Source organism: Macaca nemestrina, chromosome X, assembly GCF_043159975.1.
Source record: "Macaca nemestrina isolate mMacNem1 chromosome X, mMacNem.hap1, whole genome shotgun sequence".
Classification (NCBI taxonomy): domain Eukaryota; kingdom Metazoa; phylum Chordata; class Mammalia; order Primates; family Cercopithecidae; genus Macaca; species Macaca nemestrina.
In genome coordinates, this window is record NC_092145.1 from 142,058,172 (window position 1) to 142,082,561 (window position 24,390).

General features: G+C 43.8%; 2 protein-coding genes across 7 annotated transcripts in view; one reads left to right on the forward strand and one right to left on the reverse strand.

The window, feature by feature from the left end:
* Nucleotides 1–24,390, reverse strand: part of LOC105478188 (cyclin dependent kinase like 5) — a 227,586-nt gene that overhangs the window by 5,101 nt on the left and 198,095 nt on the right. For all 6 annotated transcript variants that reach the window (XM_011735263.3, XM_011735264.3, XM_011735260.3 and 3 more), the window contains 3 exons: nucleotides 23,811–23,930; nucleotides 20,564–20,780; nucleotides 3,003–3,086 (listed from right to left, as the gene is read on the reverse strand). In XM_011735263.3, coding sequence (XP_011733565.2) covers nucleotides 3,003–3,086; nucleotides 20,564–20,780; nucleotides 23,811–23,930 — 421 coding nt within the window. The remainder of the gene's footprint in view (nucleotides 1–3,002; nucleotides 3,087–20,563; nucleotides 20,781–23,810; nucleotides 23,931–24,390) is intronic.
* LOC105478187 (retinoschisin 1) lies at nucleotides 4,417–9,473 on the forward strand. The gene is made up of 2 exons (XM_024791681.2): nucleotides 4,417–4,656; nucleotides 6,974–9,473. Exons 1-2 carry the CDS (start codon nucleotides 4,417–4,419, stop codon nucleotides 7,124–7,126), a joined length of 393 nt encoding a protein of 130 aa, XP_024647449.1. The 3' UTR covers nucleotides 7,127–9,473.

Sequence of the window (24,390 nt, forward strand, 5' to 3'; positions counted from 1 at the left end):
GATCATGGCTTACTGCAGCCACGGACTCCTGGGCTCAAGCAATCCTCCTGCCTCAGCCTCCCCTGGTAGCTGGAACTACAGGTGTGAGCCACGAGATGGGGTCTCCCTATGTTGCCCCAGGCTGGTCTTGAACTCCTGGGCTCAAGTGATCCTCCCAAAGCACTGGGATTACAGGCATGAGCCACTGCACTTGGCCTCTGCAGTTCTCTTGGCCTTACCCACATGGTGCAAAATGGCTACTGTCGCACCAGCCATCAGACGTAGTCTAGGCAACAGGAAGAAAGAAGGGGAAAGCAAAACCTGACCAGAAATCCCAGCAGGCAGTCTTTATATCTCATTGGTCAGAAGTTATGTCACGTGGGCACTTCTAACTGCAAAGGAGGCTGGGAAAGGCCCTTTATTCAGCTGGCTACATTGCTGCTCCCAATAAAAGGGGAGCTCTTTAGTCAAAAAGAAGGGGAGGCTGGGCATGATGGCTCACATCTGTAATCCCCAGTGCCTTGGGAGGCCAAGGCGGGTGGATCCCTTGAGCCCAGGAGTTCGAGACCAGCCTGGGCAACATGGCAAAATCCCATCTCTACAAAAAATACAAAAATTAGCCGGGTGTGGTGGTGTGCACCTGTGGTCCCAGCTACTGGGGAGGCTGAGGTGGCAGGATCGCTTGCACTCTACTGCACTCCAGCCTAGGACAGGGCGAGACCCTGTCTCAAAAGAAAAAAAAAAAAAAAGAAGGGGAGAATGAATGAATACTGGGTTGAAAACTGGCAGCCTCTGACCAGGTAACTCAAAACTGTGCCTGCCACTGCAGGCACCACCTTGGCTCACTGCAACCTCCACCTCCTGGGTTCAAGCAATTCTCCTGCCTCAGCCTCCCAAGTAGCTCAAACCACAGGCACACACCACCATGCCCGGCTAATTTTTGTATTTTTAGTAGAGACGGGGTTTCACCATGTTGGCCAGGATGGTCTCGATCTCTTGACCTCGTGATCCGCCCACCTCGGCCTCTCAAAGTGCTGGGATTACAGGCGTGAGCCACAGCGCCCAACCTCAACACTCTTTTTACTATGAGGGGACACACAGACGAGAGGAAGCAGGAGACAATTAACACAGAAGAACCACCTTTGGCTACTACCACTGGGAAAAAGCAGTTCCTTTTAGCCATTTCTCACTCAACAGTCCCCCAGGCACATTTCACCCATTTTTTTTTTTTTTTAATTAGACTGGTGAGAAAACTGCAATTTACAAGTAGGAAGTCACTCTCAATATCTCAATACGTAATCGCCCTTCTTGCCTCTCACTGTGGTTTTGTCCCTATAATTGGCATCATCTACTGCCCAAGGACAATGAGAGACCTGACGTCATCAGGCAGGATGGCTAAATCTGTGTTAATGGGGGAAATAAAGATGTATGGCATTTAAATATGGTATTTTACTCTGCACCTCTTGGTTTTTAGATCTCTAAGTTGGTGGAGGAGGTGAAGTATTTCTCAAAATTCCGCACACCCCTTGTGAAGTTGCCATAGAGCCACTTCCCTCTGTTTTACAAAGCTTGTGAGTCTCTGTGGCAATTCCTTTACTTCATCCTTCATTCCTTTCTCGCATGAGTAGTGAACCGTTGAAGACCCAGCTGTAACCATTGTGAACCACAGAGACAGGTAAAGCCTTCTCCATCTCCGAAGCGCATAGCAGATGGGTTTGTTTTGTTATTTCAGTCACCTGGTGCTTGTTGAGTATTGAGATATGTGTTTCAATGTGAATTCTTTTTCCTTTCCCAGAATGCCCATATCACAAGCCCCTGGGTTTCGAGTCAGGGGAGGTCACACCAGACCAGATCACCTGCTCTAACCCGGAGCAGTATGTGGGCTGGTATTCCTCGTGGACTGCAAACAAGGCCCGGCTCAACAGTCAAGGCTTTGGGTAAGCAGGGCCCAGGGGATTTTTTTCATGTGTTGTTTTAAAAAATAGGCCTCTCTACCAGCCTGGCCAATATAGTGAAACCCATCTCTACTAAAAACACAAAAAATTAGCTGGTGTGGTGGCACGTGCCTGTAATCCCAGCTATTCAGGAGGCTGAGGCAGGGGAATTGCGTGAACCTGGGAAGCGGAGGTTACAGTGAGCCGAGATCACACCACTGCACTACAGCCTGGACAACCGAGTGAGACCCTGTCTCAAAAAAGAAAAAAAAATAGGTCTCTCTAATAAACAAATGACACAGAATGTACTTATGAGTGCTGCGGGAGAGATGAAGGAAGAAAGACCTCATCCATGCAGCCAGGGAAGGCTTTCTAAGGAAAACATATTTGACCTGTGACTTGAAGTTGGCCAGGTGAGGGAGGGGAAGAGGCGTGGGGTACAGCAGGTGCAAAAGCCCTGAGTTGGGATGATACCTGCAGGGTGTAGATGGGGAACATAAAGAGGGCAGCAAGGCTGAAGCACAGGTGAGACAAGGTGGAGAGGCAGGCAGAGGTCAGATGGTGCAGGACCTTAGAAGCCATGTTAGTGACTGATCCGTACTGTAGGGATAATGGGAGGACCCTGAGTGCATATTAATTAGCATACAGGTTCGTGCTATTGTAACAAAGAGCACCAAAGTATGGTGACTTAATATAGCAGTGTGTTTCTTGCTCACTTAAAAGTTTCATTCATCAGTCAGGCACAGTGGCTTACGCCTGTAATCCTAGCACTTTGGGAAGCCGAGGTGGGCAGATTACCTGAGGTCAGGCGTTCAAGACCAGCCTAGTCAACATGGTGAAACCTCCTCTCTACTAAAAATACAAAAATTAGCTGGGCGTGGTGGCGGATGGCTGTAATCCCAGCTACTTGGGAGGCTGAGGCAGAAGAATTGCTTGAACCTGGGAGGCAGAGGTTGCAGTGAGCCGAGATTGTGCGCCACTGTACACCAGCCTGGGCAACACAGCAAGACTGTCTCAGAAAGAAAAAGTTTCATTCAGCAGTCTAGGGTTGTTACGGCAGCTTGATGGCATGAGGGGCCCAGACTCTACCTTGTTGTTTTGTCGTCCTTAACATGAAGCGTCTATCTTGGGGTCCAGAATGGTGTCTCTCTCTTCTGCCACCACATCCACATTCTAGTTAGTGGGGAGAAGCAAAAGAGCAGCAGAGTGTGCATGATTTGCCTTTACGAACACAAACATATTCTATTGGCCACTTCTGCCCACATCCCATTGACCAGAGTTTGGTTAGGGGGCCCCACCTAGTTGCAAGGGAGACTAACCAATGTCATCTTAGCCAGACGGCCGTTTGCCCAGATGAAACTCAGGGGTTCTATTACCAAATGAGGATGGGAAGGGAGTATCGGGTGATGATTAGCAGACTCTGTCGGATAAAGATTTCTAAGTCAAAGACGATCGCAAGCACATTTGTGTTTTAAGTTCTCTGGTTCCTGTGGGGCCAGAGCAATCCAGGGAGAGTAGTGGAAGTGTGGCGAGAAAGGAGGGGGCATGGGCTAGAGTGGTGGCGGTGGAGACCGACAGAAGTAGAGGAATTTGAGGCACTTGGAGATGGAGCCAATAGATGGATTGGGCGCTGGAGGTGGAGAGGAGGGGCCCAGGATGGTTCTCAGGTGGCCGACATGGATGCATGCGAGGATGGGGTTTACTCAGAGACGTGGGGTCTGAAAGCGGGATGGGGTGGGGGCACTTAGGGGCTCACGTTGGGATGTGTTTCATCTGAGATGCTGAGAGGCATACAGAAGTCCTCTAGCTGGCAACTGAACTCTCTGGATTTGGGATTTAGGAAAGGTCTGGGATAGAAGTGAAAAGTCAGGAGCCACCCAAGGAGTAAGTCTGGGAAAAGAAGGGAAGGTGGCCCAGGGCTTAAGTCCTACAAAGTTAATTAAAATACACATTAAAGGGAAAAAAGGAGGCGGCGGGGGGGACTACTATAGGTTTCCACAGTTTATGAGGAATGTAGCTAAAATAAACAAATTTAGTTGCTTCAACGGTTATCTGGCTTGACGCTTGTCAAAGCCCTTCTAGATCCACATGGGTCAGTGCTCTGCATGAGGCAGGAATGTCACCATCTGAGGGAAACACAAATAGGTGTGAAGAGAGTGAAATGTGCAGAAAGAATCACCCCGGGAGACACATGCAGAGGGCAGGGGCTGGTGGTCTAACAGCCATGCACCTGCATGTTTTGCAGACAGACATGTTCAACTGCTCCCAAAGGCAATTTCAGCCACACTCTGAGGCATTTCTTTGACAAATTAATCTGGAAAGTTTTTCTCAGGAGGTGGAGGTGCAGGGAGAGGGAGAATGAGATGCAAGTTAAGTACAACAGAAGCTGGACATTCCTAGGAGATAAGGCTCAGACTGCAGCCCAGACTGCCCGAGCTTGGCAGGGGGCTCTTCGGATGTTGGCATCCCCTCGAAAGCCAGCACCTGCCGGCTTTTTGCAGACATGCACAGGGGAAGTCTCCCGGTGACTTGGTATGTTCTCGGCAGGTGCGCCTGGCTCTCCAAGTTCCAGGACAGTAGCCAGTGGTTACAGATAGATCTGAAGGAGATCAAGGTGATTTCAGGGATCCTTACCCAGGGGCGCTGTGACATCGATGAGTGGATGACCAAGTACAGCGTGCAGTACAGGACCGATGAGCGCCTGAACTGGATTTACTATAAGGACCAGACTGGAAATAACCGGGTAAGTTGGGCTTATCCCAAACCACCTTCAGCTCACACCCTCTGGGACTTCCCCTCCTGTCCCTGCACTCCCGTCACTGCCCTCCTGTCACTGCCCTCTGTCAGAGCACTGACTCCGCGGCATGGTGGGTCATCTGCGCTTTCCCCCACAATGCGCTGTGCTCTCTTTCCTGGGCTTGCCTTGGTTCCCAGCACAGTTTGTTTGCAAATGAGTGCTACTCTTAAGTGCAAAAAAAAATTTATCTGAATTTCCATATCAGTATGCAGTTGCCTGAATTCTTAAGACTGACCATTTGGACTATTTCAACTCACTGGATCATTGAACGCACTTTGCTTCACGGGTGTTGTCTGATGTTATTGATGTGGGTAGAGAATCGTCCGTTTATATAGATGTAGCCTCTCCTATTGTTTGAGACTGACAGAGGGGAGCCTTTTGAGAACCTAGCAAGTTACCCATTAGCTAAATGGTTAAAAGGACTTCACCAGCACAAACACAGAGGAACTTAAACCTTTGGGCAACTCTACATCCTATTAATCTTTGTGGATTGAGACCGAAGTCTTCTTCACCATAGACTAAACACAGTAGACTTCTGACTATATATATATTTGCTATGCATAAAAATGAATTAAAAACTCACTAGCTCTTTGGAAATGTTAAACATCCTTTTGCCTAAGAGTAAGGAGTTCCCCAGGCTAATTTTGACATTTAATCAGGTTAAGTAGACATGTACAGCTGAGATTCAGAAGGCTTTGTAAGTCTCTGATGACAATTTATACAGCAAGACATTCATGGGTTGTTTCAAGGACGTTCATGGGTTGTGTTCCTATTGAACACAATAGGAAAAACCATCTTGATACTTGGACATTTCATTTCATTTTTATTCTTATTAGCTGGCTTCTCCAAAAGACATAAGAAGTTTTTCAAGCCCTGTGCTTCTGAAGGCCTTGAAAGTTCTTTGCAAAGAGGCACTTCACCCCTGCACTTGTGCAATCTGGTAGAGCCTGTTCCACCCTCCCCTCTCTTCACCTGGCTCTTGACTTGAATAGGTTCAAAGACAAACTGCAACAGAGAGGGTGGTGTGGGGCAGTGCCACTGTGGAGAAAGGCAAGAACATGGCAGACCAGGCCCTTCCCTTTTTGTGGATGGATGGCGCCAAATGCAACAGCCAGATATTTTCAGGAGATAATCCCAGAAGGAAATGAAATGTCTTCGTGGCATCAGGCAGAGCACCATGACTTTGGTAAGAGGGCAAAGAATGATTTCTTTGGAAATAGCGTCAAACATCCGCAGCATGTTTTTACGTTACATCCTTAAAAACATTAAGCAAACCCCCTTTCTCTTTACTCTGGCACCACCCTCCCCTTTCCAGAATCTTCCTTTGAGTTTTTATGTCTTTTTGTTTTCTTTTCTTTTGTTTTTGAGATGGAGTCTCGCTCTGTTGCACAGGCTGGAGTGCAATGGCATGATCTCAGCTCACTGCAACCTCCACCTCCCGAGTTCAAGTAATTCTCCTGCCTCCGCCTCCAGAGTAGCTGGGATTATAGGCGCCCGCTACCGCACCTGGCTAATTTTTTTGTATTTTTAGTAGAAACGGGGTTTCACTGTGTGTTGGCCAAGCTGGTCTCGAACTCCTGACCTCAAACGATCTGCCCGCCTCTGCCTTCCAAAGTGCTGGGATTACAGGCGTGAGCCACTGCGCCTGGCCAAGTTTTTATGTCTTTTTAAAAAAACATTTTCCAAGTTGAAAAGGTACTCGTCACTTGTATCAAAATAGGAACACACATTTAAGTTTTGGCTTACAACTCCTGAGCCAAGCACGGGTTTTCACTTCAGCCCTACTTTGGATACCTTTGGAACATGTAAGTGTGATGTGGGCCTTTTCAAAATGTCAAAATGCAAAGGATAAAAACTCAAAAGCGATGAGTCAAGAGGCATTTTCTAGCAGCACCCTCCAATACAGCTTTCTGTGATGATGGAAATGTTCACATCTGCATTGTCCAATATGGCGGCCACTTGAAATGTGGTTCATGTGACCGAGGAACTGAATTTTTTATCTAATTTTAATTAATTGAAGTGTAAACAGACATATTGGCTAGTGGCCACCGTATTGGATGGTGCAGTTCCAGATGTTCCGAGAATGTAGGTGTGATGACAATTACTCAAGGTCAGATTTTGGAGGGCACCCGCAAACTCTCTGTGCTTTAACCACTTTCTAATCATTTCCATAGTTAAAAGTTGGGGCTAGTTCCAGAAAGGAACCCTTCTTCCTTTTCCCTCCCCCGATGTGATGGTGACAGGATTTCCTCCATCTCTCTAGGTCTTCTATGGCAACTCGGACCGCACCTCCACGGTTCAGAACCTGCTGCGGCCCCCCATCATCTCCCGCTTCATTCGCCTCATCCCGCTCGGCTGGCACGTCCGCATTGCCATCCGGATGGAGCTGCTGGAGTGCGTCAGCAAGTGTGCCTGATGCCTGCCTCAGCTTGGCGCCTGCTGGGGGGTGACCGGCGCAGAGCGGGGCCGTAGGGGACCCCCTCACATACCACTGGGATGGACAGGGCTATATTTCGCAAAGCAATTTTAACTGCAGTGCTGGGTAGATACTTTTTTTTTTTTTTTTTTTTTTTTTAAGATATAGCTTTCTGATTTCAATGAAATAAAAATGAACTTATTCCCCACTCAGGGCCAGAGAAAGTCAGAACAAAGAAAATGTCCCGAAAACCAATTTTCTTACAAAAGCCTAAGCAGCAGGGGTAATTTTCTGCTCATTTTTTCTCAGTGACACTGTGAAAGGTGCAGTCTCAGGGGAACACAAAGCAGTCCTGATAATTTGAAAATTCCTGTGCTTTACCACATTCAAGACAAAAACATAGTGTCCTAAAGCCTGGCTTTGAATGCAGAAGGGAGCAGTTCCTCCTAGTTAACTTTCCACTAAATCATCGCCAAAGAGGACTTCAGAGCCCGGGGGAGGCAGCTGAGGATCTCAAGGGTGACTGAGTTGCAGGGATGAGTGTGGTGGGTGAGAATCCCAGTGTCCTGAGAGGCTATACGTGACAGATGACCAAAAGCCCAAGGTAGGGGTTTCCTCTGCTCGCAGTTCTCACCTTCAAGGCGGGTCTGGGCTTCCACCCTCATGAACACAGGGATTCGGGAGGGTCCAGAGTGCCCAATACATGCAGCTCCATTCTGCAATCCATTCCAGCAAATTCCCTGTGTCTGTGGTCACCATTTAGGTGATCACACAGGACAGGCTGCGCGTCCAAGTATATGTAGGGACCCTAAATGACCACAACACAGTACCATTGCCCTTTACCTAGGGCTACCATTTCCCAGCAAACCAAACATAGTTCGAGAACAGCTGGCCCAGGAGCTACCACTGGCTACTCAGAGGAGGCTCATTAGTTGGCTACATGCTTCGCAGGAACTGGGAAGGACTCACATCATAAAAAGGACCATGTGGCTTTTCCCTGAAAGATTCTCACCCTTCCACCCTCTCTGCCTTGCAATACGCAAACTGCGCCTGCTCCTGAAAAGCTCTCTGGGAAGGAATGGGCCTGGCTTTCCGTTCCCGGAGGCGGCGCCTTAGATTGGGAGGTCTCATTGGCCACTTACAGCCCAGCCTGAGATTCCAGGCCCCTCCCAGGAAAAGGCTGTTAAACACGGGGGAGGGGCAGGAGCGGTATATGGAGAGGAGGTGGTGGAATCAGAGAATGAGGCTGCTGTAAAGACTGTCCTGGCCCCAGACACAGGGTAGTCTCCGCTAGCAGCTCATTTCCGAGTTACTTTTCGTTTTCAAATGACAAGCCAAGTGACTAGACTCGCGCTAACACAGTCCTGGACAACACATTCACCTTTTCTGTGAACAGGCAGCCTTCTAAAAGCCCCAAACATCCTCCTTGACGCGTTGGGGGCTCAATTATTTTATATCCAACCCAGCATCTTTCTAGTCCCCATGCTGTATGCTTGAACTTCGGAAAATGCTTTTCCCTGCCCAATCTTCTCTCAAATATAAACATATCACACAGGGTGTTGGGGCGGCGGTGGCGGGGGGGCGGGGGGGAGAACGCATCCCTGGCCTTAGGACACAGGACAAATCTATTTTGGATAGAAACGCCTGAACAGAGACCCTTACTTGGAAAGGTGAATTTGGTCACGACATGGACTGTCAGACAAAATGGCAGTATCCTAAGAGTTAAGGGCACATCAAACACAGGAGTTAAGACAGTGCAGTTCAGACAAAAAGGAGAGGAGGAAACAGGCAGGGAGAAAGGCTCTCCAAATAATTGTTCATGTTGGAAACTTTTGTCACGGCTTTATTGAGATTAAGTTCACATACAGTTTGTATCCACTTAAAGTGTACAATTTGATGACTTTTGGTATATTCAGAGTTGTGCAACCATTATCACTAGATCAATTTTAGAAAATTTATCACCCCAAAGAGAAATCCTGCAACCATCAGCCATCACTCCCCAACCCATTGGCCACCACAAGCCCTCTGCAACCACAAATCAACTCTCTCTACAGATTGGCCAATTCTGGACGTTTTACATAAATGAAATCATATAGTATGTGGTATTTCGTGACTGGCTTCTTTAACTTAGCATAGCGTTTTAAAGTTCATCCACGTTGTAACATGTGTATCACTACACTCCTTTTCATTGCTGAACATCATTGTTCAGTATCATGTCAAGAGCACATTGTTATTTATCCATTCATCCATTGATGGAGATTTGGGTTTCCACTCTTTAGCAATTATGAATAATGCTGCTACGAACATTTGTGTGTAAGTTTTTGTGCGCATGTATGTTTTCATTTATCTCGGGTATACACCTAGGAGTAAAACTGCTGGGACACACACTCTTGTTTAATCTTTGGAGGAACTATTATCCCAAGTGGCTGCATCATTTTACATTTCCACCAGCAATGTAGGAGGTTTCCACTTTCTCCACATCCTCAGCAACACTTGGTACTGTCTGTCTTTGACTATACCCATAATGTGTGAAGTTGCATCTCAACTGTGGTTTTGATTTGCATTTCCCTAGTGACTAATGATGTTGAACATCTTTTCATGTGTTTACTGGCCGTTTGTACATCTTTGGAGAAACGTCTTTCAGATCCTCTGCCCATTTTAAATCGGCTTACAACTTACTGAGTTTAAGAATTCTTTGTATATTCTAGGTATAATTCCCTTATTGGACATGATTTGCAAATATTTTCTCCCATTCTGTGGATCTTTTTAACTCTCTTGATAAGAGTCCTCTGAAGCACAAAATTTTAAACATTTGATGAAGTCCAATTTCTTTTTCTCTTTGCTTGTGCTTTTGGTGTCATGTCTGAGAAACCACTGCCAAATCCAAGGTCAGGAATATTTACCCCTATGTTTTCTTCTAAGAGTTTTATAGTTCTACCTCTTACAGTTAGATCTTTGATCCATTTTGAGTTAATTTTTGTATATGGTGTGAAATAGGAGTCCAACGTCATTCTTTTGCATGTGGATATCCAGTTGTCCCACCAGTTTGCTGAAAAGACTGTTCTTTCCCCCATTGAATAATTTTGGCACCCTTGTCAAAAAACAATTGACCATGAATGTGAGAGGGTTTATTTCTGGAACCCAAATTCTATTATCTCATTTTCTTCATTATTGTAGCTTTGTAGTAAGTTTGGAAATTGGGGCATATGAGTCCTCCAACTTCGCTCTTCAGGATTGTTTTGGCTATTCTGGGGTCTTTGAATTTCCATATGAATTATAACTAACTTGTCCATCATTGCAAAGAAGCCAGCTGGGATTTCACATCGAAAACTGCTCAAAACTTCAGAATTTAATACACAGTAAGATATATGATTCATAGGACATTTATCTGCAGGTAATTGGCTTACAACAGCATATTATTTACTTCATTCAATTCATATGACAGAATGTATAAAAATTAAAACTTTTATTGAGGGAGATCTGAAGCCTAATAGAATCTTGCTGTCAAACACACAAACTATGCTTGCAGTATCATTTCTTTTGTGGGGGAAACTTTCAATTAAAAATTAAACATAATGTAGGAAAAACTCACTCTTACCTTATTTTAACATATTTACTTTTATTTTTAGAAATGCTAGAGCGCAGTCTACACTGGAGATTGTTTAAAAATTGCGGTAAAATATACACAACATTTGCAGATTTTTAAATAATTAAATGAAATGTTACGAACAAAGAAGTAGCATTAAGTGTTGCCAATATTAAGAAAAAAAAATCTGAGTTGATTCGGGTACTCTGTGTGGGAGGAGGTTACTTGGACAAAGCAAAGGTATTTCCCAGAGAGAGGTACTGCTATGAATCCATTCTCAGAGCCCAGAAGATTGAACTCCTAAAGTGACCCTTGGAATGGATGCTCACAGAACCCTGTCTTTCTGTCCACTTGGGGCTTGGTTGCTAAGGCCCACTGACAAACAGCTTACAAGGACTGTCACTTCCCCTGTGGTCCCAAGAGTAGTTCCATGATGGGTCATTCTTAAGCCCAACCTTACAGGGCTGATATGAAGATCAAATAGGCTACGTGCATCTAAAGGGCTTTGCGGACACCTACTGAGCTCTGTGTAACTGGCATTAAAGATTCAGTGATATTCCTTCTCAATTTTCTGAAACTGCCAATTGGGGCAGAAGCAATAGCAATGTTTTATAATAGCAATAATGTTATAAGAGCTCATATTTCTTGAGACTCTGTCAAGTGCTCTGCAGGTTATTATCTCATTAAATCTTCACAACACTGAGGTAGGTACTATGATTACCTCCATTTAAAAATAAGGAAACTGAGGCATAGTGAAGTGCCTTGCTTCAAGTCACATGAGATGTAGGAGATGGAGCCAAGACTCCACCCAGGCAAGCGGACTCTATATCCTGGGCATTTATTTATTTATTTATTTATTTATTTATTTATTTTTGAAATGTCATCTCGCTATGTCGTCCAGGCTGGAGTGCAGTGGTGCGATCTTGGCTCATTGCAACCTCTGCCTTTTGGGTTCAAGTGATTCTCCTGCCTCAGCCTCCCAAGTGGCTGGGATTATAGGCATGCACCACCATGCCTGGCTAATTTTTCTTTTTTTTTTTTGTATTTTTTTTTTTGAGACGGAGTCTCGCTCTGTTGCCAGGCTGGACTGCAGTGGCGTGATCTCAGCTCACTGCAACCTCCACCTTTTGGGTTCAAGTGATTCTCCTGCCTCAGCCTCCCAAGAAGCTGGGATTACAGGCACGTACCACCACACCCATTTTTTGTAGTTTTAGTAGAGATGGGGTTCCATCATGTTGGTCAGGCTGGTCTCGAACTCCTGACTTGAGGTGATCTGCCCGTCTCAGCCTCCCACAGTGCTGGGATTACAGGCGTGAGCCACCGCCCGGCCCTAATTTTTGTATTTTTGGTACAGACGGGGTTTCTCCATGTTGGCCAGGCTGGTCTCGAATTCCTGACTTCAGGTGATCTGCCCGTCTCAGCCTCCCACAGTGCTGGGATTACAGGCGTGAGCCGCTGCGCCTGGCCTGATCCTGGACTTTTAAGCCGCATCCCCAGAGGACCTCCAGCGACTTGTTTCAATGAAGTGTTCTAGTCTCAAATCACATCAATTACCATCTGCTGGGAAAGCGGATGGAAGGTGGCACATAAATTGTTGCGAGCTTTTAGAGAAGAATATGTTACACATTGTGGGGACTTGTTACCTGCTCTAATTAGTACACTTATTCCATAAGTGTAGATAGCCATTTCTAAGTCTGTTACCCTTTCCTTCACTCAACTAAGTTGTCTTTATTTCTGCACCTAGAGTAAACTTTAGACAAAGTTTTTAATATACTCTGTGTTGGAAACTGTTTTTAAAAATCTGAACCTTGGAGTTACTTGAATAAACCTGAATTACTAAAGAGAAACAACTCTGCTTGTGACCACCATTCCACTCCATGTCAGTTTCCATACGTGGAGGCGCAGTGACTTTGAAGGGTGCATGGGCTTTACAATGAACATATTCGGCGTCAAATCCTGGCCCTGCCACTTCCAAACTGGGTGACCTTGGGCAGGTTAATGCCAAGTATGAAAATCTGTTTCCTCATTTACGAAAAGGGGATAATAATAGTACCTGTTTCACTGGGTGGTTGTGAAAATAATAATAATAATAAAAAAGCAAAACACTTGGGCATTGTGCCTGGCCATAGTAAGTGCTATGAACATTAAAAAGTATAAGCACCAAATACTTTGATTCAGTCGTGATAAGATTATAGTTGAAAGCACAGGCCACAAGTTTCCATGTCACTTAAAGAGACAGAGTGAAGAACTGGTTGACACAGTACTTTTAAGAATGGAAAGCACTGACTTTCAGCTCCTACCCTTTGTTTAGAAAGACAAAGAAAGCTGGAGAATGTTTTATATGTAAGTTACCACAAAAGCTAAATTCTTTCCCTCCTGATTGAACATGTACTCGGTTGGTCTTACCCTAAATGATGAAACTGAGGGCCTAAAACAGGGGTTAGTAAACTATGGCCTGTTTCTATAAGTAAAGTTTTATGGGACCACAGCCACAACTTTCTGATTTACGTATCATCCATGCAGCTTCTGCACTACAAAGGTGACAGGGAACTGAAGGGCCACAGAGCCCCCAATATTTACCATCTGGCCCTTTACAGAAAAAGCTTGCTCACCTCTCCTCTAGAATGAAAAAACCCTTATTAAGCTGTCCATCTTTGCTTTCTCCATAGCACTTAGCACAAGATTGGCCTCTCTTCCCATCCTCCTCAAACTACCACGTGAGTGTCTAGCGACGTGCAAAGGTGACAACACTCAAGTATAAAATAAACCAAAGTTTTCAAAATGCCATAAGGGGAAAAAAGCTTTATAAATAGGAAAACAAAGATCAACATCATTAAGTTACAGGATTTGCCTAGTTTTACATTAATTTCTCTTAAACTGATTACAACCTCAAAGGCCCATCATCCTTTATTTGAATTCGAATGCATTCTTTCTTCCCAAGAAGGAACTAAAATGGAGCTGTTCCCAGTTCAAACACAAGGACCACAGTGCTCAAGATTGGGACGGCCTGGCAGTCACATCAGTCAGTGCAAAATCTGCATTTTATTAAAGACATTTGGGAAGATCCATTCAAAAATACATTGTGCTCAGTAAAAATTAACCATTTCATGCTGATAATGAAGGTTATCACGGAGTAGGTATTTGTGTAATATTTACAGCAACAATAGAAATTTTACATAAGTTTAGAATGGAATTACATGCCAGAAAAAACTTGATAAGATGTACCAACACATGATACAAAGAGTTATAGAAACACTTTACAAATGGTTCATAATTCACTTGTGAGGATTTAAGTATTCAACACTTTAAATTCAGTTTGGATTCAAAAATTAAAAAGATTAACAATCACGTCACACCCTTGCCACAGTAGAAAGTATGGAATTACACTTTATATAATGGATTATAAAGTCTGTGCAATTAAGAATTTCCACTGATTCTTCATCTACCACATACTAGATGTCACATCATTCTGGCTTATCCCTATTTTTGTTTCTAAGAATGAACAGGGTCTCAATGTCACCCTGCCCTGTGTCTTCCCAGACACCACCTTCAAGCTTACTAGAGATTGAAGAAGCTCTGAATAGTTAGCTAAGTATATACAGAATAACTACCTGAATTCAAAATGGCACAAAGCAATTCTTGGAGATAGAAATTTGGGGCAATGATTTTGTTTGGTTTAATCGTTTCTGTTAATCAATCCAAGTTTACAGTGAGAATTTACTTCTTTTAATCACCGTATTACCCCTCTAGCCTGACTCAATCAGTGACCAAAGAGTAAACAAGGAGAGGGAAACAGACTGAGGGCCAGAATCAGTTGTGTGTCTCTAGAGAAAACAGGTTCTCTGCAAGCTTTGCTTTCCATTTTGGAAAACCTAAGCCGTGCTGGAGAACTTACACATTCTCTGGGACGATAAGCATCTTGTTTGCTTTGTTTTGTTTTGTTTTTCCGTGAAACTCTACAGAGTTTAAACTGGAGCTTTTGACAATTCTGGCAATAAACACTTTAGTCCCCACAACAGGGACAAAAGTCAAGGCATCTACCTTTTCTATTCCTGGGTTTCTTCTGATTAGACCTGAAGCAGAGCACTAGGACAAGCTTGTCTGCCCCTGAAAGAAATCAGATCAGACTTTTGGGAAAGTAAAATTTCCAACCAAAGGAAGTCCTGAGGAATTCTTAGCAGTCTGTCAAAACAGGGGGGATGGAGGAACAGATAAGGCCTCTTTCTCCCTGATACTCTGTGTTGGAAGAGTAACGAACAAGGCAACTTCTAATCTGCATACAACATGGAGACCGATTTTCAGATTCCAAAGGAGGATCGAAATAGGACCCAAGGATCAAATGGGGTTTCGAGACCTTAACCTTGTGAGAAATGAAGGGCTTTAGAAGTGAAACTAGTTTCACTGCCGCAATTTTGCTGGCCCTACAAATCCAGCGTGCCAACTATTACAATTTTTTTCTGGCAAAATGAGACAAACTTCCCTTAAATTTGGGAGTAAACAGTTGATGAATGAAAATGCAAGGCGGGTCATAATCATATTTAATAGCCTACAGTAAATACATGGAAGGGTGGGGTCAGTGCCCGGAGAGGAGAAAGGTGGAGCCAGGACCAAGCCTAACGCTGATGAATGAACAAACCACTGTGGGAAATGAAGATTCATATAGTAACTGGCTCACACGAAAGCCTACCATTTGTATAGTACATTCAATTCACAAAGAAAAAGAATCGAAGGGGCAGCAGGCCCAGAGTTTCCTAGCCACTCCACTTCTCCCACGTCGCATGTATGCAGATAGATGAGGGACTTCATTTTCTTGCATGATTTCTTACTCATCATTTCTGAGACAGAATTTTTCATCAGCTGAACCAGACCTCAAGATATTCTGTATCTCAGCTGGTCAAGAAGCAAAAGGAAGAAATCATAACTGCTTACAAGTTGTGTTTCTGGTTATTTTTGTAAGCTAGGCTTTTAAGTCTCTGAGAGGACCTTCTTGTGAGATTCTGGCCCCGGGAATTAGCAACAGGACACTTACAACCTTTGTACTGTCTTTTCTATGTCCCCTTTCAAAAAAACCAGAATTGTGGTTTCTTAAACCATAAGTAAGTTTTCTCTGCCTGCACACTTTCTTAGTGATGAACTGAAGGAGGCAAGGAAATATTTCACTATTTTCTGACTTGGTTCAATGTACCCTACCACATTCCAAAGTTCACAAAAGTATGAGTCTGTGGATCTTAGAACCCACAGAGAGCTCAATATCCCACTACCATGCAGGAGGTAACGAACTTCTAGATAGAAAAACAATGCTATCCAGGAAACATGTTCTGACCAGCAGAGAATGTGCAGATTTACTGAGTCCCAGCTGAGCTCCAGCACTGCATCACACTGAGCCACTGCCCTTGCTGAAAGAGTTCAGTCACCACCAGCTCCTAGGTGAACAGAAATAGATCTTTCTACACACTTGAAAAGTAATCCTCTGGCCTTTGAAAAAAAGTTGTACACTATGAGTCATTCTCAATAATACATGGCTAGAAGAAAATAAATGGCTTTTTTCCTTATTTACTCTAAAGACTAGTTTAAGAAGTGAGGATACTATGATCTTAACTAAGAGGGGCTGGAAAGGGACAATGGGATAGCATTTCCTAGTATAGTCCACTAATTCTCAGATTAGGAACATGCTAAACTGGCTAACTCTACAACCACAACATACTTTATAATACACGGTGTGACTAGAGACCGACAGCATAGCTCTGAGTTTAGAATTAAAGTACAACTGCGTAAGGTGAATCTTAAAGCATGTTTTAAAACAGATTTAACCAAAGCATACAGCACAAATACTTCTATATAACAGCCACATCACAACCACCAATACGGACTTTTTTGCTTCTAATTGGTCTGCCATATGCTAATATTTGTAAAGAGCTATTAAATGACTTGAATAAAAAACAAAGACATTTTCTTTCGGGAGACACAGCTAAAAGCCATGGATGCCTTCGAGCAGTTGGTAAAAATCATGCCAATCTGCCAGGCTGTTGCTTGCTTCTAAATATAAGCCTCATGGCTCTATGAAAGATTTTCTAAGGATGCTAACCTAGAATTTAAGTTCTCCAACACCTATAAAGTAACTCTGGTCTCCTTCCAAAGTATGCACCTTTTAGCAGGCCCAAGACAATGGAAACGAACAATAGGATTCCAAGGATTCAGGAATAGTGGTCGAAGACTCTTAAGAGAATGTGATGTTGAAGAATTCACACCTGCAGTACTGTAGCCTGGACAGAACAAGGCCAGAGCCAAGCTCTGCAGACTGGTGGGCTTGGGATGGTGTAGGGCAGGGTTTCTCAACCTCGGCAGCAGTGGTGCTTGGGGCTGGAGCACTGTTTGTTTGGGGGGCTGTCCTGTGCATGGCAGGGTGTTTAGCAGCATCCCTGGCCTCTACCCACTTGATGCCAGTAGCACACCATCACCCTCAGCTGTGACAACCAAATGTCCCCAGACATCGCCAAATGTGCCCATGGGGCAAATCTGCCCCTAGTTGAGAACTGCCCCTAGTTGAGAACCACAGCTGTAGAGTCAGCTCACTTGAGCCCCTCAGCATGAAGCACTCCCTTTTGGTCTTGGGCTCTAGAGAGAGGCTAAATTTTAGAGCAAGACCAAACAAGGTTCAGTTAAAGTGTATTTAGAACTTTAGAGAGGAAAAACAAGGACAGCAGAGAAATAAAGGTAGAAAAACAGTGAAGCAGAGTTTCTTTTCCAAAGGAGATCAGTGATACTTTCATAAAAGTAACATAAGCTTTCATTCACCCTTTTTCTTCTTTAGGAAGTTAGAGCCGATAATAGGACATGGATGTCATGAATTCCCCTTCCTAAAGAAAAGGCAAATTTTTCTGACTTTAAATCAAGTCCTTTCTATCATAGATGGCAATCTTTGTGATGTCAATAATTCTTCATCAAGAGGGGAAAACAACAGTTAAAAGCTAAGAGAGGGCCCATTAGGTCTGAGAGAAAACTTTATCATCCCCCCTTCGTGAGCAGGAAGAGAATTGCATGCTAGAAATGCAGATTATAGTTCACTTACAGCTTATTGGATGAAAAGTCAGAACAGACAAAAGCTGAGAAGAAGATTAAAGAGCTACCTCGAAAACACTGGTTGAAAACATATGTAGATATCTGTAGGTATTTTCTGGCTCAAATCTGAGAATGTACAAAAAGTACGTATTGACTCTTCAGCAATTAGGTTTACTTTGCTCTAGGTAGAAGGCAAATATTCTAGCCCTTCTTTGAAGAACCATCATGAATAGAAATGTTCTGCAAACATCTGAGATCCCAGTGTTAACAAGGATGACAACATGGGAAACCAGCCCCTAGGTGACAACGACCCTCGAATGCCACAGCATGGCAACGGGACCGTGCAGTTCCTAAGCGCATAGCACAGTGAGAAGTCTTTCCAGAGAAAAAAAGTGTAGTTTCTGGTTTGCAAGGGGGGAATACAAGGTAGAGATCTAGTATGAAAAAGAAGAGTTAAATACACACCCTTTTAGAGTCATTAGTGTCCAGGCAAACTGCTGATGGTCCACCTCACTTGTATCATCAAGCAGCTGCCTGGGAAAAGCCAGAATTCAGAGCTACCCAAACAGTACTGAACTGGTGAAAGAAGTAAGACAGAAAAAGAACTAAAGAGCATGCAAAACTATTGATTTGAGTCAAATTGTTTCAATAATAGTACCCAGTCGAGTTTCATTTTAGTGCCTATTACATTTATTAAAATTAAATAAAAAGCACCTTAAAATAACCTATCTATATAATCAATACACATTATAGTATTTATATAAAAATGCAATATGTGCACAATTTAAGCTTCAGGGAAACTAGGACTTTAGTCTTTATAATCTTCATAATCATCAGAGCTATGATCCTCAAAATCTTGGGGGAGGGTTAACAGTAACAGCACATTTCGATTATAGCTGACTTGATTCAGGGGCTGACACTCAGAATTTGAGGACAAGTAATAAATACTGAGAAGTTATCTCTTTGAGGGGTGGGAGGGACCTTTAAAAGTATTATTGCTAAGAGACTACTTCCAAAAATCCACTACTACTGATAGATGACAGTGCTGAGGTGACTTCCCTCAAGGATGACCCAGAGGCATGGGAGGGTAACACTTGATGGCCAAAGGGTTTGATGATACTTGGGCGTAACTTGGGAGCTGAAAGAGATCAGATGAGGGGAAAATAGGTCCTGTTCTGATAGGGGTTGTATGTGTAACAGGTGTGCATGAAAATCTTGTCATAAGTGGACAGCCCCAGGAAGAAAAAAATGGATAGAGTAATTTTTTCTCTATCTGGAATTGCTCCAGGAGCCTTTTAAATATGGTATTGGAGAAAGCAAGAGCAAAAAAGGCATTCAGAAATAGAAATGCCACACATATATCTCACACCCCATCAGCCAAGAGTCTCCGGGACAGTGGACAATATTGAGGAGCATAGAGCTGGTTTGCAAGATCTGCAGACAGGTACCTCTTATGATCTCACAACAAGGAATGTTCACTGGCAAATCTTTGGTCTACGCTCTACACTAATGCTAAGTGGAAGAGCACATTCTCTCTACAAAGACCCACGAGTAATGCCTCAATCTATTCTCCCCTGTGTGCAAGTAACGTCCCTGGACACAAACAGGAGCCAAGTGTGTGAGGACAGAAACCAGGCCTGCTGAATTCTCACTGGCCTATCTGACTTTCTTCCCCTGCAGGTTTGGAAAGAGATGCTGCATCTCGTCTGCTACCAAGGATGTCTAGAGGCTACTGCTGGGGCCTAAAAGTTGAGCAAGGTTCATACTGTTACAGTCACGTGTAGCCACAATTCAACTCCCTTTATTAGAAGTATAATACTCACTTCATATCACAAATGTATAAAAATATGGCAGATAGTGTCATAACGATACTTTCTTTAAATGAATATATTTATAAAACAGATATTTACCATATATATATTTATATATAGAATAAAATACTCCTGATGCAATATATAAATGTTACTGTTTAGTTTTTATAGAAACTACTGTAGCTGTCCCACTGCTTCACAATGTTTCAAACAGCTCAAAATAACTTTACATTATAACATAAAAGATATGATTATAACAGTACAATATTAATTATAAATAAATGTTACAAATCCTATCAAATATGGAAGTTTAGAAAACAATTTAAGACATACAGTTCATCTGCTAACCCTTCAAAGGGATACTCTTGGATTACAATAAACCCCACATTTAGTCTAGGCAGAAAAAAATATGTAGTAAGGGCATCGGTCAACATGATTTTCCTATCCCTTGCAGTGCCAGGACACATACTGGCGTTCCCAAGTTCAACAGAGATTGCACTAAAGCTGGAATGTAAGGGGGAGAAACTGCCAAGAATTTCTTCTTCCTCAATGGCACACTCTATCTATTCTCACACAAGACCTGTGGGGAGTGGCGATTCCTAAGGAACTCCTGTGGCTCTAAGATCCCTGACTAGCATTTGTGGCCGCGAGGAGCTCGACGGCCCCAACACATGCAATATTGCACACACCTTCATAAAGCTGAAAATACTGGCTCACCACTTGGCCCGGCCCATGCCCCAAGCCCAGCCCACCCTTCCCCACCCCTCCCCCACTGGCTTGTCTGCCCACCCCTTCCCCCTACCAGCACAAATTACAAGGCTGTCTCTTTTAAATCATTCAGATTTGGCATTCGTGAGCGATTTGTTCTGTTATAGGGGTGCCCATTTGGCCCACTCTTGGCACCCAGCTGTTCAGAGTAGGAAGGGCCCTCTGTGGCACTCCTGGTCACAGAGGACACGTGCCAACCAGGATCCATCTGACCTGGCAGCTGGAGGGCTGGCCTGCCCTTCGGTGCGGGCTCCTGCCGGATGTTGCTGCTCCCGCCAGAGGCCTGGCTCAGGGGGTGAATCCGAATTTCTGAGAAGGAATTTTTGGTTTGTTGAGCTGTTAAGGGCTGGAAGCGGGGGTCTGAAGAAGCCGGGTGATTCGAGGCCGAAGAGAGATGTAACAACTTGCGCAGTGATTTTAATGGCTGGCTCTGAAAGAAAGGATGAGAATGCACACGGGATTCAAGTTAGAGTGACCATAAGTCTGGGGAGGGAAGGAGGCTTAGACCTGAGGTGACTGGGCGTGGCCAGGAAGGGCAAGCATGTGCAAGGAGGAGCTGGTCCAGCCGGATCTGTTCTTTGGGTTTTCTTCAAACAAGATTGTATTATTCTTTAATGGAAAAGCCTAGAAATCATAGAGCTGGTATGGCAGCCAATCAAAGGCCCAGGCTCATCTACCTGGTTGCATCCTATCTCTAACCAGGGGATCTCATGCTTCAACCAGCAGGAAGGAGAAAGAGCAAAAGGTGTACGTTTCTCTGTTTTGAGAAGACTTCCCAAAGGCTCCACACAATGCTTCCACTTATATTTCACCAGCTAGAACTTAAGTACACAGCCGTATCTAGTAGCAAGAGAAGCTGAAAATATGGAATGTTTTAGTTAGCAATGTACTCAACTACAAGTCGTATAGCCCTTTTTGTTCTCATCTCCCCGATTTCCCTCTCGATATTACAAAATTCAAATGTTCCCTCGCTTTACTTTTTTTTTTTTGAGAGGGGGAGGGTAACATTTGGGCATTGAAAATGCAAAGCACAAAGAAATATGCAAAACCCCAACAGAACTATCTAAATAATTTATTCATAGGAGGCCTTCAATTCCTAACATGGGCTCACAGTGGTCCGCCCTGCCTGTCTGTCTACTGTGCAGCTGGACACCCCCAGGTGCTGCATCAAGGAGGGAGACTGACTTCAGGGCAGAGGGGAGCAGCCTCAGAGCAGTCTCCTCACTGGACAACTCCTGAGCCTCATGCTCCTGAACGATGAAAGATGATGGCTCAATCTCCTCTTCCTTGATCTCAGAAGAGACATGGAAAGCACTTGGAAATTCACAGCCAGTCACAACTGCTGGACTTGGCCACTTAGGCTACAACCCTAGCCTTGGGGCCCCTCTGAGGCCAATTCTTAGAGTACCTTTGCTGTAAGTGTCATGGTATAAGGGACATGCATTTAAGGGCTCAGCAAAGTTTGAATAAAATGTTGATGAACTCAAGGAACATTACAAGATTTGAAGGAACTAGGCACAGAAACCCAAGGTAAATGGCTTCAGAATTGACTCAAGTAGATATTGTTTCAGGGGAAAGTATTCTCCATCATCATTCCAAAGTCTTCCCAAGAAAGCTTTGTGCTCCCTACAGGAGGTAGCATAGTACACTGTACACTCTAAGTGCTCAAAAGTGGCTTTTTAAAAATAATTAAATTGGTATAACATGATGAGACTCCTGGTGATTTTTACAGCCTTGACCACATGTAACTATCAAGCAATTACAATAATCTGCATTCAGCCAAGAGCTATAAAGTTATTTGAAAAGAGCTTCTAGCCTAGGCAACAAGGCGAGACCCCATCTCTATAAAAAAATTAAAAAACTAGCCATGTATGGTGGCATGTGCCTGTAGTTCCAGTTACTCTGGAGGCTGAGGTGGGAGAATGGCTTGAGTCCAGGAGGTCAAGGCTGCAGTGAGCCATAATCTTGCCACTGCACTCCAGCCTGAGTGATCGAGTAAGACCTTGCCAGAAAGAAAGAGAGAAGAGAGAAGAGAGAAGAGCTTCTTGGCAAAAGAAATGGTTTCACAAAGAAAGTTCTAAAGCTCTCTATTCTTTTTGTTTTGTTTTGAAATTGGGAATAGAGAAGCAGGCCCTCACTCACAGGCTTGTCTCTTTAGTTTGGATACATATCCAATAAACTTGGATATCTGGTTCTCTATGCTTCCACCACCCCCAGCTTATATTATGTTAGAAGCAGAAAATATAAATAGCTGGGGCAAATACAATGGGAATATGGGGAACTTCTGTCAGCAGTTCTATGCAACAGCTTACAGTTAAAAAGAGTAAACAGAGGCTGGTCATGGTGGCTCATCCCTGTAATCCCAGCACTTTGGGAGGCAGAGGCAGGTGGATCACTTGAGTCCGGGAGTTCGAGACCAGCCTGGGCAACATGGCAAAACCCTGTCTCTACTAAAAATACAAAAAATTAGCCAGGTGTGGTGGCGCACACCTGTAGTTCCAGCTACTTGGGAGGCTGAGGTGGGAGGATTGCCTGAGCACAGGGAGGTCAAGGATGCAGTGAACCGAGTTTGTGCCATTGCACTCCAGCCTGGGCAATGGGAGTGAGGCCCTGTCTCAGGAAAAAAAAAAAAAAAAAAAAAAAGTAGTCTGCTCTCCCAATCACAGAAATCTGTGACACAAGAAATCACAGATACAAGTAATCCTATGGCCTCAAAAGCTCTGGAGGGTTGTCAAAAATTATAGTACAGAAGAATAAAGGATTCATAAAATATTCAATATCAAAAACCAAAATGTTCATTATGGGATACTGAAAAGATACATTACAAAACTTCCAACCAAAATAGTTGTTTAAAGGAAATAAACCTCAGATAGCTGAAAAATTTACTGATTCAGTTTCTGCTTATTCCTCCATTATGGAAGATAAATGTGACTACGTAATACAGTCTAATATGTAGTTCCTAATGCAACTGTTTGCCTGTTTCCTGTAAAAAATGGTATGGATTTCAGGAATTGAAATATTCTTTCAAGAAAACTTATCATACCTGTCTTTCAATTTGTATGCTATTACTTTTAATGAAACCTTAATCTTCCTACCATCTCTGTTCATCCTGCCTGAAATGTTATGGCATGCCTCATTTTTTACCATGAATTATGGTTCTTTAACACAGCTCAGCTCTTTCCTGGGCTGTATTTGTGGGCTGGGACTACATCTTCAATTGCCTCCAGCTAGGTGAAGGCTAACGGAAGCTTGCATCTTTCCCAGTAGAACATGGGTCACTGAAGCAAGATTCATCCTGGCTCACAAGATGCATCTGGGTATAACTGAGGGTCTATTTTGAGGAGGTGCTCAGCCTTACTGTAACACTGAGAAGCTAAGTTTTCTCTACCACGCCCTCCCAGCTCCTCAGGACAGTTACTGCAGAGTTGGAGAGTCTAGGAATGGTGCAGGATCCACTCACTTGGGTCTGTAGATCTGAGATCTTCTCGGGGCGCCACTCCTTTGGTCTGCTGCTTGGAGTGCTAGCAGAATGAATGGATTTCTGCAACGTTAGAAGATCAGGGCTGTCGGAATTGGGTACCTAGAGCAAAATACGGACAAGCATTCAATAAGCACACTAATAAGCCTAATTAAGATATGCAACCACACCCAATAGGAGAACCAAACTAAAAAGCAAACCAAACCAAAACTCAAATGATCCAGTAAAAAAAAGAACCCCAATCTCTCCCAATGTTCACAATGCAAGTGATGCTAAATTCTTCTGCCCTCTTAATAATTTTCCCTGCATTAGGAAAAATTGGCAGATGTCATGCAGCTTTGTTAAACCTCAACCCTTAAAGCATTCCCATGCTGTTAGTTTTAGTCGCTGTAAGAGAGAGCAGTTAAATTGGGCTATACCAGGAATTGCTGTCGTATCCTCATTCCATAGTGCAGTTAGGTTATGAACCAGTTCAATAAAACAAATTTTTTCCTGCTGGGAAAATGATCCAAACATTGTATTTGGTAGTGCCAAAGAAGTCTGGTAGGCTTTCAAGGATAGC

Coding starts and splice junctions, on each gene's coding strand:
- LOC105478187 (XM_024791681.2), top strand. CDS start 4,417: ATGCACAGGGGAAGTCTCCCGGTGACTTGGTATGTTCTCGGCAGGTGC. Junction 4,657..6,973: donor ACCAGACTGGAAATAACCGG/GTAAGTTGGGCT, acceptor CCATCTCTCTAG/GTCTTCTATGGCAACTCGGA.